This window comes from Adiantum capillus-veneris, chromosome 26 (genome assembly GCF_014529385.1).
Source record: "Adiantum capillus-veneris isolate H3 chromosome 26, ASM1452938v2, whole genome shotgun sequence".
In the NCBI taxonomy this organism is placed as follows: Eukaryota; Viridiplantae; Streptophyta; class Polypodiopsida; order Polypodiales; family Pteridaceae; genus Adiantum; species Adiantum capillus-veneris.
In genome coordinates, this window is record NC_140956.1 from 121,824,260 (window position 1) to 121,841,569 (window position 17,310).

General features: G+C 49.0%; 1 protein-coding gene across 2 annotated transcripts in view; it reads left to right on the forward strand.

Annotated features, from left to right (window-relative positions):
• LOC147424104 (uncharacterized) overlaps positions 1–17,310 on the forward strand; it is a 230,814-nt gene that overhangs the window by 168,528 nt on the left and 44,976 nt on the right. For both annotated transcript variants that reach the window (XM_086501351.1, XM_086501352.1), the window contains exon 15: positions 3,382–3,457. In XM_086501351.1, the coding sequence (XP_086357477.1) occupies positions 3,382–3,457 (76 nt within the window). The remainder of the gene's footprint in view (positions 1–3,381; positions 3,458–17,310) is intronic.

Below are 17,310 nucleotides of genomic sequence, written 5' to 3' on the forward strand. Positions count from 1 at the left end.
CCTATGGAGCGTGTTTCCATCGCGACAAGTTGCTGTTCTTCTCTGTTTTCAACCCATAAACGTCGTAGACGGGTATGATTTACGAGAAGGAACCCGAGAACACACCTCTTTTGTGTGTAGGATTGGAAGAGAGGACTTTCTATGTAGAGATCTCTTCCGAGGAATTTCTTTTCGAGAACCGAGTTGCGTTTCGAGCGTCGAGACTTTGAAGGTAACGATTTTCATGTTTTGATCTCTGAGTATTTGATTGCAGGTGTACTTCCTCTTCGTGAGGGAGTAGGAGCAGAGGAAGGCATGAGCCTCTACAGGAGAAAAGCGCTCTGAGGAACTAGAGCAAGATCAGCCCACGGGTTTCATACCCGAGTTTGGGAAGTAGATCCACCGATCGGAGAGAGGTAGTCTCTCAAGTTGTGATCCGGAAGTTTGGATTTCCCAAGTAAGGACTTCGTGTCCGGGAAAGCAGAGTTGTTCTGTAGGAAGAGGACTCTGGAAACAGAGTTGGAAAAGAGAGTTGCAGGGATGTCATGCCTTGAGTCTGGAAGGTGAGATCCAGAGGCGAGAACCTTGGTTCTCAAGGATTTGGAATAAGGAAAGGACATTCCTTGGAATAGGATTTTGCCCTCGGAATCGGAAGCTGAGGCTTCCAGGAACCATAAAGTCTTATTCTAGAACGAACGTGGTAATACGTTCGGTTCAAGTGCTTGTATAGACTTCTCCTCAGTAATAAAGATACTATTACGGGGGGAGACCAGCCCATCTTCTGGTGCCCAGTACTGTGTCGATCTTCTCTCTCTCTCTCTCTCTCTCTCTCTCTCTCTCTGTATATATATATATATATATATATATATATATATATATATATATATATATATATATATATATATATATATATATATATGTATATATATATATATATATCCTTTGGCTTCAATAATAAGTGATAAAGTCTATTTATCCGAATGTATTTTATATTGTTATGCGCTCCCGTTTGTGACGTCAACAGAGGGGGCATGTGGTTTGGATGGCCATAGGGAGAAAAACCATATTGGATGCAGGAGCCAAGCCGTGTTCAAGCGTAGGGGCGAGGCTCTACTGTAATTGCCGCAGTCCCTTCGGATAGTAGCACTCCTTGTCATCATGGCCGGACTTCTCACAGAAGTGACAGTAAGCTCAAAGTGGGCATTCCTAGGGAGGATGCCCAGAAGAATGGCAGGAGCTACACCAGATCATAGCCTTGGATTTGTGATGAGCCTTGAGCTCCTCCAGCTTCCGCTTGATCTGGTCCAAAGCTTCTTGATGTGGAGACTTCTCCTGTCGAAGAGAAAATGATCTCTCCTCTTGAAGAGCGCGTTGTAACTTCAGGGCTTCGAGCTCCCTACGTAAAGAGGTCAAAGGGTCATAGGGACTTTCCAAAAATACTGAGGCAGTCTCTACCTGAGGAGAGTCGGTGAACAGTTTCCTGGCCCCTCTATCCTAGTAGCAGCAGCAACAAATTCTTCCAGAGTGGCTTCAGGTCAGAGACTCTCTCAGAGTTTTTGTTGAGAAGTCTTATTTCTTGACCATGAATTTTCCTGGTTGCTGAGGAAGCTTTGCTACCAGAGACTTTGTCCTTGTCATGAGTTCTGCAAAAGTCTCATGCGGCTGTATCATGAGGTTTGCCAAATTCATCCAAAACCTTTTCTTGGAAGTTCCCTGGTCTGAAAGTTTCATAGAACTGCCTTCGTAACGTGGCCCAAGTCGTAAAATGGTTCCCAGCAAACTGACTGTACCATTTATCAGCGAAGCCATCCAAGGTTGAAGGGAAGAGCACTAGCTAAGCGTCTTCTCTGTTGAAAACACGACCCCTGTAGAGGGAGACAAATCTCCTAGCATGGTCGTTTGCATCCTCTGTGGAGAGTCCTCTGAAAGTTGGAAACTTTATATTCACCTTAGCCAGGACGCTGGGGAGCTCCTCCATGGCTCTCTTTACAGGAGCTTGTTCAAGAGCTTGCTGTAGCACAGGGGGTGAGAACTGGACTGGGGAAGGTGACCTAGGAGGTGAAGAACTGTTTGAGGGAGTGGAGGTAGCCACGTGGGAAGGTAGGGGTAACGGGGCTGGGGAACTTCTACTCAGCACAAAGGGTTAGCGCTTTCGATGGTAGTACTTTAGAGGACTCAGTAATGGACTTTGTCGATCATTGGATTGCCTCGTAGTGTCATGCAGTAATCAGAAACCCACCCAAGCTTTGGGCACTAAAACTTTTACTTAGCTGGTCTAGACTCCACTAGACTAGTGTAAGTGACTTGGACGAGGGACTAGACCCGGAGTAGTGACTAGACCAGGACGAGGGTCTAGACCAGGAGGAGGATCTAGACCAAGACAAGTGACTAGACCATGACGAGTGATTGGACCAGCTGGTCTAGTACTGAGCTAGACAGACCAAGCTGGACTACTCTAGTCCAGACTATAGACCAACACAGGCGAGAGCTTAAACGAGCTAGCTCCTCGACCTGTAGGCACAATGGAGTTAAACTTCAGTTGAGGTCCCACCGGGTGTGCCAAAAACGAGAGCACCTGTAGTGAGAATAATGTGTCGTGCTCTCTACTGTGGGTGCTCCTCAGTGCAATGTGCATGAAATCTCACTCCAACAAAATGAAAACACTACAGACGATGAACAATATAGCAACAAGTAACTCAATAGAACAACAGACTCAACAGTAGAACCTGAACAACATGGGACTCGATTAACTCAGGCGGACCAGTACAGACTCTGGCATGGCAGCACAGTCTCTACTCCAAGCCCAGAACTTGCAGGTACAATGGGGGTGTCGAGGCTCAAGATGTCTAGAGAGGGTGCTGTGTGTGACGTAGACTCGACTCGAGGCTAGACTCAAGACTCATAAACCATCTAGAACAGTGTCTTAAACTAAAGCAAACGTTAGAATATATACAACCCCAAAAGGGTAACCAACAGATAACATCAAATATCTCTGACTATCCAGCTGTACATATCCCTAAACTATGGCGGAGAAGAACTGGCCACGGTATCGTCTAAACCACCACTCCTGCCACGTGTCAAGTCCACCAAGTGTGAACCCACGACCAACTGTAATTGTCTTTCCCATGTAGAGTGACATTGTAGCCTAGCTACACCCTCGCAGGCAGAGAACCCACAGAGCAAGTCGCGATATACTCACACATACGCAAAAACACCACTCACACACACACACACACACACACACAGCTATCTTATGTTAATTTTTTGTTTTGTGAAATTTGTGATCAAGGAATTAAACAAACCAAAAAGTCTACTTCTACAAGAAAACAAGGGTTATGGACAATTGAACTTCACAATGTCTTGCTCCCTATGATGATTTGCTTTTTTTTTTTTTGACTACAGCTTCTATTGACCACCAGGCTGATTCAAAGAATACTCAAGCAATAGATGCTCCAGCCGATGGGACTCTCAAAAAGAGGTAGACAACAGTGATGGGGCAATTAAATCATGTTCTCTTTATCTTCTGTATAAAATGCAATTTCTTGATTATAAAAGCTTACATGGGTGGATAGAATATCTTACTACAGTTTATTGATCCCTATTTTTGAGCAAAAACTTTGGAAGAGATGATAAGAATAGGCTAGAAACAAAGTCAAACTGATCCCTATTTTTGAGCATAAAACACGAGACATGATAAGAATAGGCTAGAAACAAATTCAAAACTCAAAAGAAAGAAAGAATATTAGCCTAATATCCATTCAATGCTTAGTGCTGTATAATTTTGATGGATGTAATTAGGGTTACAACGTGGTAACTAATCGAGCCGTGGGTGCTAGTGAGGAATTGGTAAGAGAGGATGCTTGGTTTCTCTTGTTGTGCAGTACTCAAGGTGAAATCCAAGCTTTTGTCTCCATGCATTTGCCATTTTGTCCTTGGGGGTCTTTGATACGTGAGCATTTAATAAACTACTGATCTTTGATTTGGATGGCATCTAACTTCTGTGCATCTCTCCACATATTTCCATTGTCTTGGACGATCTTTGATAGGTGTCCATTTTATAGACTACTGACTTGGATTTGGATGGCTACTAACTTCTATGCAAAGTCCCTGGACAATTTTGTATGTTGAAGGCCTCACTCTACGCAGCATCTGCATAGAGTATGGGGGGAGTCGTCGTACACATATATTCATAAGCAGCACCTAAGGGACTTGGAACAAGTTTTGTATGTTGTAGGCCTCACTCTGAACCTTGGGAATACCAAGGTCATGTTCTTCCACGCATCTAGAATGATCAAGAGCAGAGCTAATTTCACATTGGTAGGCGGCCAAGTAGAGGTAGTTAACTTTTATGTCTATGTGGGAGTCCCCTTTGCCAGCAATTCGGTCGCCTTCTCCATGGCAAGGGAAGTCAGAGATGAGCTCACCAAAGATACCCAGCACTAGCCCTGCGTCGGTGCACATTTCCAAGAACCCCGTACAAAGGGTGGCTGTTTGATACTTTCAGCACACCTGCCATGATGTATGGAGCAGTTCTCTTGGCACCAGGACACAAGCCTTCTTATGGATTCAAGTATAGAGATCACACTCGCTGCTGCTGCCGCACACTCCCCTTCACTTGCACTTGTCGCCTCCCCCCCCCCCCCCCCCCCCAAAGCTCTGCCAGCACTCCCTGCTGCATGTGCGCTGCCACCCGCCTTCCCCTTGCGCTGCCCCTCCCTGTCGCCAGCCGCACCATTTGCGCCCTCCCTCAGCCCCCGCTGCCCACTGCAGTTTTCTGCCCGCCCGCGCTGCCCCCACCCTCTGTTGCTTCCAACCCGCCCCACGCTGTTCCCCCCCCCCCCCCCCCCCCCCCCGCTCTTTTCATTCTCAGCCGTACTCTCCCCGAAGGTTTCTTTTGATTGGCTTTGGCAGTGCTGGTTTCTTGACATTGCTAGTCGGGGTTTTTTGCAGAGAAATTACCCTATCCACTCCGTCTCTGCCACTGCAGCAGCAAACACAGATGAAGGCTCAAGCTCCGCCACAAAGGGACTCTGATGAAGTCCCCTCGCCCGACCCCACTGAGCCCACCATTCGACTTGCTCTCACTCCGACAGAGCAAGCGAGCCTAGCCGCAGAGATGGAACGCCTGTAGGCGACTTCCGTCATCTGCAAGATTCTCGATACCAGACCGAGCAGAGGAGGGCTGCGTGACCTTCTCCAGGCGCCTTCTTACAAAGGTGGGCAAGATCTTGGATGTTCAGTTCCTCGGACCCGGCTACTATCGGATAGAGTTTGAGACCTCTGAGATGGCGTCCAAGGTCATCGCGATGGGCCCTTTGACCATCTGAGTAGTTCGAGCCCACTTTCGACAGTGGAGACACGGTTTTAACCCAGTTTGGATGTTCTGGTAGAGGAGGCAGACCTTCCCATCACTGTCTGCTTTCCTGGTTTGAGGAGGGAGTGCCTAGCACTTTTGTCCAGGATAGGCTCAGAGATTGGGACCGTCCTGGAGACACCTCGCACTGCAGTCTCAGTAGTTGCCAAGGCGGCCGGCATTCCCTCAGTACAAGTTCTGGTTAGGGACACCCACACTCTCTCAAAGCTCATACTACTTCCTCGGGTGAGTGGGGGTTGGTTCAGACAGAGCGTGGAGTATTCGAGCCTCCCGAATCAATGTTTCATTTGTCGATAGATGGGCCATCTTGCGAAGGCCTATCCACGGAGGAGACCCCGACCTACTCCACAGGCCCAACGAGCCCCAGCCCTCAAGGGTTGGCCAACAGCAGCAGTCAGAGCCTCAGAGTATAGAGGCAGAGCCACCCTGCGAGCCTAGGGCTCAAGGGAAGGAGGGGTGGCAGCAAGTTTGTGGTCGACGTCGGCAGGGGCCACCGCGCCAGCTTGGCACTCAGAGTGGTCCTCAGGCTCCTGCCCAGCAATAGTGGATTCCCACGGAGAACCATTTCGACCCTCTACAACAGGACGAGGTCCCTGCTCCAGACTCCACCTTCGACAGGCCCCCCCCCCCAGTTCCCCCCCTCTGCCGCCTCGCCCCCTCCTCTGTCTCCCTCTACCTCTCCATCTCGCACTCCCACCTTTGCCGATCCCCCTCTCGCCCTCCCTCTCCCCCTGCTCCCTCACCTCCTCCCGCTCCAGTCCCGCAGCCCTCCTCGGTTGCTAGGAGATCTCTTGGTAGCACTTTTGCCACGAGTCGCTTGGCGAGAGAGGGAGAGCCTTTCTTGCGACCCCCTCTTATGGTACACATCTCCCTTTGCAGCAGTTCCTCGTGGTCTGACGAGCTTCGATATACGTCGTCGTTGGGATTTCTTTGCCTACGACTTTACACGGTTTCTGGGCAACCCCTCACCAGACCTTGAGGTAGCCTGCTTTAGAGTTCATTTGTTGTTCCTTGCAGCTAGGGGGATAGAGGCCTTGGACTCAGCAGTTGGCTTCTCTTTTACCCCATGCGGCAGGGACCAGGCTGAGTGGAGTATAGACTCAGTATTGGAGTGGCTACAGACACAGACCCTAGAGTTCTCTCATCACATGGGAAACCTAGGGGTTAGACTTGCTACAGACTCTTTGGCAATTGGCCAAGTTTGTTGTAACACCTCCATATGCAGCAGGATGTAGACACACTGTGGTTTATTTCTGTACAATGTCACTTCAGAGGACAGACAGACAGTTGGACAGTTAGTTACAGTTGATCTGGTTCACACTGGAAGGACCCTCTGGGCTGGGGAGTGACACGTGGCAGGGTACCGATGGTAGTCTAGTGGACATCGTGGCCAGGTCACCACCACGACTCAGTTTGGAGATAGACTTAGCTGACTGGACATTTATGAGCCGTTGGTGGCTCTTTATGGTTGTACATATGAGTAGTCGTTTTGGGCCATTAGGATTATCTTGTACGTAGTCGTTTAGAGTGAGTATATACACAGAGCACGTCTTCACCATCCTGGCATATCTGAGCCTCGACACCCCCATTGTACGTGTGAGTCTTGGGCTGGAGCTGACTGTGCTTGGAGAGAACCATTTTGCAACCTGGGCAGCCTTAAGGCAACAGGTCTGTGCAGCTTTCAGGCCCGGTGACTACCAGGAGAAGGTGTTGGATGAGTTAGCCAACATGGTGCTCCAGCCAGAGGAGACTTTTGCAGAGCTTATGACTAAGACCAAGTCTCTGGTTGCCAAGCTTCCTCAGCAACCCGGTGAATTCATGGTGAAGAAGTGGGTGGAGAAGGCGCTTCCCAAAACTTCTCAACAAAAACTCCGAGAGAGTCTCCGACCCGATGCCACTTTGGAGGAGTTCATCGTAGCTACTACTAGGATAGAGGGGGCTAGGAAGATGTTCAACAACTCCCCTCACATAGAGACCCCCTCTGTGTTTTCGGAAAGTCCTACTAATCCGTTGACTTCTTTACGTAGAGAACTTGAAGCCCTAAAACTACAACGCGCTCTTCAAGAGGAGAAAAATATCTCTCTTCGCCAGGAGAAACCCCCACATCTTGAGGCTTTGGATCAAATCAAGAGAGAGCTAGAAGAGCTTCGGTCTCAACAAGAGACTAAGGCTATGGTATGGTGCAGCTCGTGTCGCTCTCCAGGGCATCCTCCACAAGACTGTCCCCTTCTGGCATCCTCCACAGGACTGTCCCCTTCGGGCTTATTGCCACTTCTGCGAAAAATCTGGGCACGAAGACAAGGATTGCTACTATATCAAGGGATTGCGGCAAATACAACAAAGTCTAGGTCCTTCTCTCCAACAAGGGCTAGCACCTGCATCGAACATGGTCTCACCCTATGGCCATCAAAACCCGTTGCCACCTCTGCTGACAACACCTATGCAGCAAGGTATGCACAACAACTTTGCATCTCCCAACTTTTATCATGCTAGTACTCCTTCAGTCGCAAAGCTTCTACACGTCAGCATCCGGTCCCATGCAGCAAGGGAAAAGACCACCTCGCCCCTCAAATAGGCCAATTTTGTGCTACAGGTGCGGGGAGTATGGACACTATCAGAGAAAATGTCCCTTACCAGAAGGGTCCCCGCCTTGCCGACAATGCCCGGAAGCTAAGGATCACTATAGTAAGGATTGCCCAAAACAACGAGCGTCCACATCTGCAAGCACAAGCCAGAACCAGCAGGAGTTTACATTTCCAAAGCTTAACCTCATCACAGTACGCTCCATTCCACAGGCACCGCCTTCCACTCTTGTAGTTGCCTCTCAAGAAGGGTTGAAGCAAGTGGAAGAGCCGGCTGGGGTGCTCACACGGGCACTGAGAGCTGCGCTTGGCCTCAGCCTCCCTGGAGGTCCAATCTTTCCATCTCCTGTCACACAAATGAGTCAAACTCCAGTAGTAGCTGACAAACCAGCAGGTAGTGTCAAGAGCCAACCTACCTCGCTACTATCAGATATTGATGGTGCTTTCATCGAAGCAATAGAGGACTTGCAGAAGCTTAAGATACCAGAGCAAGCTCTATGTAGCAAGCTACAGTGTCACTTTCACAGGACACAGTTACAGTTAGTACAGTTGGTCTGGTCTGTTCACACTGGACGGACACTTGGGCAGTGACACGTGGCAGGGATACGGACGGTGGCCTAGTGGACATGTGGCCATGTCACACTTAGCTGGCTGACATTTATGGGCCGTTGGTGGCTCTTTATGATGGTATCTATGAGTAGTAGCCGTGGGGTCATTATCATTATCTTATCTTGTACGTAGTCGTCTAGAGGGAGTCTTACACAGAGCACATTAGCACCATCCCTGCACATCTGAGCCTCGACAACCCCATTGTACCTGTGAGTCCTGGGCTGGAGCTGTGAATGCTGCCACGCCAGAGTCCGTACACGGTTCTTTGAGCTAGTCGAGTCCACATGTTCTGGTCCACTGTTGTGTCTGTGTTGTTATCCATTGTTTCTGTGTTTCATTCTGTTTGAGATAGTTTCCATTTGTTTGAGTGAGATTGTCTCGCACATTGCACTGAGGGGCACCCACACTGTAGAGAGCACGACATATTATCCACGCTACAGGTGCTCTCATTTTGGCGATCACGGTGGGACCTCAACTGAAATCTCACTCTGTGAGGTGCAAATCTTGAAGCTGGTTAGGTTGATCTAGCTTCGCCTGCCTTCTTCGCCGACCTTGCCTTGCAATGTTTCCCTCTCACCTGGTCCATTAGTCCTTGGTCTAGTCCTTTCTCGCCCTGGTCCAACTTATCCTCGTCCCTGGTCTAGAACTCCTCGACCCTAGTATAGTCCTCCTCGTCCCTAGTCTAGATCTCCTTGACCCTAGTCTAGTCCTCCTCGTCCCTGGTCTAGACCTCCTCGACCCTGGTCTAGCCTTCCTCGTCCCTGGTCTTGTTCTTGGTCCAGCCGAGTCTAGTCATTTACCTGGTTGGTTTGGTGGAGTCTAGACCTGTCACAAGTTTCTTGCCCAAACTTGGTGGGACTGGTGGTCACTGCATGACACATACAAGGAGGTCAGTTGAGCGTCAAAGCCCACTACTGAGCCCTCTGAAGTACTATCACAGAAGACGACCTTTGACACCTTGTAGAAATCCTTCAACCTCATCACCTATACCTCCACATATCACATCACCCATACCTTCATCAGGTTCCCCAGGTTCCCCATCGTCGCGATCACCTTCTCCAGAAAAGCTCTCTCCTATTCTGCTAGAGCAAGCTATTGTGCAACAGACTCAGCAAGGAATCATGGAGCCACTAGCTAGTGTTTTGGCCAAGGTGAACATCAAGTTCCCTACCTTCAAAGGGCTTTCTTCAAAAGATGCTGACGACCATGCAAGAAGATTTGTATCTCTCTGTAGGGGACGTGGGCTGAACAGAGAAGATGCTTACTTGGTACTATTTCCATCCAGCCTGGATGGCCTAGCAGATAAATGGTACAGCCAATTTGCAGAGAACCATTTTGCAACTTGGGCAGCCTTAAGATAGCAGTTCTGTGCAGCTTTCAGGCCGGGTGACTACCAGGAGAAGGTGTTGGATGAGTTGGCCAACATGGTGCTCAAGCCTGAGGAGACTTTTGCGGAGCTTATGACTAAAACTAAGTCACTGGTGGCCAAGCTTCCCCAACAACCCGGTGAATTCATGGTGAAAAAGTGGGTGGAGAAGGCGCTTCCCAAAACTTCTCAGCAAAAACTCCGAGAGAGTCTCCGACCCGACGCCACTCTCGACGAGTTCATCGCAGCTGCTACTAGAATAGAGGGGGCTAGGAAGCTCTTCAACAACTCTCCTCAAATAGATACTGCCTCTGTGCTCTCGGAAGGTAGTCCTACTGATCCTTTAACTTCTTTACGCAGGGAACTGGAAGCCCTAAAGCTACAACGAGCTCTTCAAGAGGAGAGGTCCTTCTCTCTTAGACAAGAGAAGCCTACACATAATGAGGCATTGGAACAGATTAAGCGCAAGTTAGAAGAGCTCAAGTGTCAGCAAGAGACTAAGGCTATGGTTTGGTGTAGCTCATGCCGCTCTCCAGGGCACCCCCCACAGGAATGCCCCCTTCGGGTTTACTGCCACTTCTGTGAAAAATCTGGACATGAGGATAAGGATTGTTACTACCTCAAGGGATTGCGACAAATACAGCAAAATCTTGGTCCTTCTCTCCAACAAGGGCTAGGACCTGCATCCAACATGGTCTCACCCTACGGCCATCAAAACCAGTTGCCTCCTCTACTGACAACACCCCCTATGCAGCAAGGTATGCACAACAACTTTGCACCCCACAGCTTTTATCATGCCAGTACTCCCTCAGTTCCCCAAAGTTTCTACACCTCAGCCTCCAACTCCATGCAGCAACCACCTCGTCCCCCGTTTCGTCCTTCCAATCGGCCCATACTCTGCTACAGATGCGGAGAATATGGGCATTATCAGAGCAAGTGTCCTTTACCCGAGGGGTCCCCTCCTTGTCGTCGTTGCCCTGATTCGAAGGATCACTACAGTAAGGATTGTCCCAAGCAAAGGGCATCCACGTCTTCAGGCTCGACTCAGAACCAGCCCGAATTCACCTTTCCGAAGATAAATTTGATTACTGTGAACACCGTGCCTCAACCTTCACCTACTACTCATGTGGTTAAGCCTCTGCAAGTGGAGGAGCCTGCTGGTGTCCTTACTCGGGCACAAAGAGCAGCTCTTGGTCTCAATCTACCCACAGGTCCACCTCACCAGTCTCCACTTCCTCAATCTGGTCTACCTGACCCAAAGGACAAGTCCTTCCCAATTGCTCAGAGCAAACCAACTTCCTTGTTATCTGACATTAATGGAGCCTTCTTAGAAGCAGTGGCTGACTTGGAACAGATTAAGGTCCCAAAAGGAGCCCAGTTCGAAGGCGCCAAGCCCACAGCAGAAGCCATCTTGAAAAATACTTTTCAGCAGGTGTCACTATACGACATGCTAAAGCTTGACGCAACACTTAGAAGTGACACCCTGTCAGTCATTCAGTCTCTGTACCCGGGGGCTAGGCCTAGTGGCGGGCACCTTCCTGTACAGCCCTCGGAGTCTTACTTGATTTCCTATCCAACTGCTCCTCTCACCGATTATAAAAGTCCTCGTCTCATTGTATCTATTCTTGGACAGCAGCTATCCGGCGTCATCGTTGATGGTGGATCTGGAATCAATTTGATGCCCGAATTCACTATGAGGGCCTTAGGTCTACAGCCTACCCGAACTGCTCCTTTCACTGTTACATTGGCTGATCAAAGAACGGTCTACCCAGTGGGCATAGTCGACAAGGTGCCTCTGAAGGTACAAGATTTCACTTTTGACTTGGATTTTGTGGTAGTTCATCTTCCCCAGGTAGAGGGAGGTTATCCCTTGCTGATTGGTAGGCCATGGTTGCGACATACGAAAGCACTTCATGACTGGGGAAACGACGCCATGTGGATACATACCCCTGGCTCTCCAATGCAACAAATTCATCTCGAAGGTGGCATGGATCGAGTCGTTCAACATAGCTCTTTGTCAGTAGAGTCCAACCCTGACTTGGAGCAGCCGGTCCCTCCTGATGGGTCCGATGAAGACTTACTGCAGTGGTTAGAAGCTACATCTTCGATGCCATGCTATGTAGTCTCTCTTCAACCCTTGACAACAGATTCACCCTCTTCCCCTGATCCTACACTTGAAGCCAGTAATCCCAGTCAACCAAGTGCGCCAGAACCATGTGGGCCAGTCTCTGATGACCATCCTTCAGAGGGTCCATTGATTGAAACCATCGGCCTGGGTGAGCCTATAACCCACCATAGAAGGGGGAAAAAGTCTCCCTTGCAAGAGTTGGCCAACATCCCACTTCCCTCCTTAACCTCCATTCCATCTGAATCTCCACCCATGCCGGAGCACTTTGAGGTATCTGAGGATTTACCATTCGCAGAGCTTCCATCAGGATGGTTGCAGGAAGAGTATGCTGATTTCAACATTGATCAAACGCCAGCTCATAATGTCCAGAAGCTCACAGAGGCGACACGGTCTTCTATCCCTGATGCAGCCCCGCCCACTGTACTGCTTGACCCAGTCAGAGAGGTCAACCTAGGCGGCCCTGACAACCATCAGCCCATCTTGTTAGCCGCTTGGTTATGGGATCATCCCGCTATACTCGACCAGGTAATCTCTTTCATGCACTCTTTCAAGGATGTGTTTGCCTGGTCTTACCACGATTTGGAGGGAATTCCAGCAGAGCTAGGAGTCCACACAATTCCTCTGGTTGAGGGGGCTAAGCCAGTCAGAGGAAGGGCTTACAAACTGAATCCCAAATATGCAGAAGCAGTCAAAATCGAGTTGGAGAAAATGCAAGAAGCAGGTATTATTGTACCAGTAGAGCACTCAGAATGGTTGTCCGCTATGGTTATTGCCCCAAAGAAGCAGTCCAACAAAATTCGAGTTTGCGTCGACTACCGGGCTCTGAATAAGGTCACAATACCGGATGGATTTCCAACCCCTTTCACGGAGAGAGTCCTTGAAGATGTCGTTGGCCATGTACTGTATAGTTTTATGGATGGGTTCAGTGGCTACAATCAGTTAGGAATACATCCTAACGACCAAGTCAAAACAGCTTTTGTAACTCCCTGGGGTATTTTCATCTATACTAGAATGTCTTTTGGGCTTAAAAATGCACCGCCTTCTTTCAATCGCATAGTATATCTCATCTTTTGTCCTCTGCTTACTGATCACCTTCGCATATTCATGGACGACTTTTCCACCTTCTTGGGTGCTCAATGTTCAACCCCAATAGAAAATCTAAAGGAGCATCTTGCTCAGCTCTCTGCAGTCTTCCTCAGGTGCAGAGAGGCACGTTTGAAGCTCAATCCGAACAAGTGTCATTTTTTGGTCACCGAGGGCACACTGTTGGGCCATGTGGTGTCTGCTCAAGGTTTAGCACCTGACCCAGAGAAGATAGTGGCCATCTTGAAGTTACCTCCTCCTATAAATCCCAAAGGTGTTCAGAGCTTTGTGGGTCACACCGGCTATCATCGCAGGTTTATACGTATGTATGCATAGGTGGCTCAACCATTGACCCGGCTCACCAGTGCTGTTGTTCCCTTCCAGTGGTCTACACTAGAGGATGAAGCATTTGCATACCTCAAAAAATGCCTCACGGAAGCGCCCATTCTAGTTGCCCCGGATTGGGCCCTACCTTTTCATGTGCATACTGATGCGAGTCTGCTGGCTGTGGGTGTTGTGCTGACTCAGCCTAGCAAAGAGTTCAACTTGGATCACCCTGTACATTATGCAAGTCGCCTACTCACCAAAGCAGAGCGCAACTATAGCACCACAGAGAGGGAAGGTTTGGCTATAGTATATGCTCTACAAAAATTTCGGCACTATTTGCTAGGGGTCCACTTCACAATTATTACTGATCACCATGCCTTGCGCTATCTGCTTAATAAGCCACAGGTCGCAGGTCGAGTATGGCGATGGCTCCTCCTATTCCAAGAGTTTGATTTTGAAGTGGTACTCCGTCGTGGTAAGCAACATGTAATGGCTGACCACCTCTCTCGCATTCACACAGGTGAAGAAGCTACCGGAATTGCGGACGACTTTCCGGATAGCAGTCTTTTTAAGATAGATACAACACCGGAATGGTACGGCGAGGTCTTACATTTTCTATCTACTGGGCTGTACCTAGAGAATGCATCTCCACTGCAAAAGAGGAGATTGTTGTTGAAGTCCAGGCCTTTCACTTTGATTGGGGGCCAGCTCTATAAATCGGGACCAGATGGTGTGCTGAAGCGTTGTGTCTCGCCTCATGAGGTGGAGCATATTTTGGAGGATGCCCACACTGGTCCCACTGGTGGCCATTACCCTGGTCACATCACTGCCCAGAAGATTCTACAGTGGTCTGTGGTGGCCCTACATTTTTAAGGATGCAATAGCATATTCTAAGGTTTGTGATGTGTGCCAGCGATGTGGGCCAAAACCGAGTAAGCAATCCAACCGTCCTCTGTAGGTTTCGATGGCGTGGCTACCTTTTGAGAGATGGGGTTTGGACTTTGTGGGACCAATATATCCCCCGGCTCAACCAGGTAATCGCAAATATCTGCTAGTGGCTACAGACTATGCAACAAAGTGGGCAGAGGTACTAGCGATTGTAGATTGCACTGGCAATACAGTGGCCAAATTTTTATATGAAAATATTTTATGCCGATTTGGCTGTCCCTTGGAGATCGCCAGTGATAGGGGCAGTCATTTTGTCAATGACATGATCTCAACTTTGCTGGAAAATTACAAGATTTTTCACCGCAAGTCGTGCTCTTATTACCCTAGAGCCAATGGGCAAGCCGAGAGCACCAACAAGGTTTTGATCGCCCTACTACGGAAAGCATGTCATCTCCATCCAGCATCTTGGGCTCAGGCTGTGCACGGTACCCTTTGGGCATACCGCACATCTTTCAAAGCAACAACGAATCACACGCCTTTTCAACTGGCTTACGGTTTGGAAGCCATAGCTCCTTTTGAGTTCAACTCCGGATCCCCTAGAGTGGGCAGTCTGCGTGCAAGTTCGGGTATGGAATGTGCTTCTATATCCCGTCTCACCTTATTAGAGGAAAGTCGCCGCTTAGCTTCACATGCTCTGCAAGCGGAGCAACTTCGTCGCAAAGCGTGGCATGATCGCCACCTCAGAAAGCCGAAATTAACGCAGGGTTCTCTGGTGCTACTGTATCAGGCAAAATATTTGAAAAAAGCAAAGAAGCTGGTTCCAGCTTGGCAAGGGCCCTTCGTGGTGGAAGAGATTTTACCACAGGGAGCAGTCCAATTAGTCACTTTGGATGGCGTTCCTTTGCCACTGGTAAATGGCTCCAGAATCAAGTGCTATTACTCCTCTGAGTAAAGGGTCTGCAACTATTCCGCCATCTGTAGGTTCTATGTCCCATCGCTCTCCTCCCCACCAGCTTTCCACCAGAATGGATGTTCTGTTACTGTCTAGGTTTCTGATGTCTGTAAGTCTCCGCCTTTCCTCTAAGATATCTTTTCTCCACTAAGTCCTGGTAATTGGGTATTATTGGGAACTTCTACAGTTCAGTCACTCCTCTAATTGTTTCTATTCTCAATGTTATTTGCGGTTAAGTATTAAGGTCCTTCCAATTAAGCTTTCAGTCAAGCTTCTCGTCGGTGTGGGTTTGTTCAGTTTGAAAAGTGGAATCTGCTTGGGGACTCTGCTTAAATGGCGATTTTTACAGTGAACAAAGTGTAATCAAGGATTTGATGAGACTCCCAATGCAATACTGTCTATGGGAAGAATATCAAAAACCTCTTGATTCCAATAGCAGCAAAAAACCTTTGGTGTCATTAAAATTTCAGTTTTGCTGCAGGAACCTTAATCTACTATGAATCTTCTTTATCTAGAGTCAAAATTACTCTCTCCTTGTATATCCTTGGAGTCAAAATTGCCCTCTCTTTGTATCTGCCTCGAACTTTGTACTTGCTCAAAAATTATCCTCTCGTTGTATCTACTAACACTTTGTACCTTCTCTTTGCATCGGTTAACACTTTGTACCTACTCACACTCCTAAGCCATTAACTGACCATAGTCTCCCAGCCCCTCGCCCTACCTACCCCTTGCTGCTCGCCCCTACCCTATCCCAACCCCTCTCGCCCCTACCTACCCTCCCCTACCCCTCGCCCCTACCCTCTCCACACCCCCTCGCCTCTACCTCCCTGCCCCTCGCCCCTACCCTCTCCCAGCACCCCCTCTCGCCCCTATCCTATACTCTCGCCCCTATCCTCCCCTCTCGCCCCTACCCTCTCCCACACCCCCTCTCGCCCCTATCCTATACTCTCGCCCCTATCCTCCCCTCTCGCCCCCTACCCTCTCCCACACCCCCTCTCGCCCCTACCCTATACTCTCGCCCCTATCCTCTCCTCTCGCCCCTACCCTCTCCCACACCCCTTCTCGCCCCTACCCTCCCCCTCTCGCCCTACCCTCTCACAGCACCCCCTCGCCCCTACCCTCCCCCTCTCGCCCCTACCCTCTCTCAGCACCCCTCTCGCCCTACCCTCTAAAAGTTCACATTCGCCCCTACTCTCTACCCCTGCCCTACTTTGGTTCGAATTTACCCCTACCCTAAATTACTCGCCCTAGCCTAAATAGTTTTGCAGCAAAACCAAAGCATCCGATTGAGTGCTTTTCCATCGCCCCAGCCTAAATCGTTTTGTAGAAGAAAATCCAACTGGTCTGCATCTGACTGCTTCCCCATCACTTGGCTACTCAGTGTTTTCCATCACTTCACTTGGCTACTCAGAGGCTCTGTTTGTCATCTGACCTCACCATGGCAGGGGGTAGCAAGCAACAGCAAGAAGGAAGTAGCAAGAAAAAGGTAGAGTTGAAGAGGAGGAAAGCTCTGGTTGAAGAATCAGAGAGCGAAGAAGATGAAGTATCTGCAAGCAGTACGAGCCATGACATAGATGACTTTACCTCCAGTGACCCAAGTGATGAGAGCTACAAAGCAGACTCAGCAGCATCTGATGATTCCGATGTAAATTCTGAGTCGGGTGCTTCCAGTGATCAAGAGGAACATTCAAAAGTGGCTCAGAAAAAAGAAAAGCAGCAAATCATCACTCATGAAATCAAGAGGCTTGCATCTTCAAAAAATCGCACAGCATTCTCATTACATTTTCATATGCAGCAACCTCGACCATCTCTCAGTGAGGTGCTTTCAACTGCTCAGCTACGGACTCTGGGCCTCACAGCATTGGCTGATACAAATTTACCTGACACGGTTCCAGCAGAACTGATACATCAACTGTTGAAAAACTTTCCAAAGGTCCGGGGCCACAAGCTAACAGCTACAAGGCTTGGCCATGCCATGGGTATGACCAACTTTCCAGCTATGAAGTCTACTACTCGCACTTT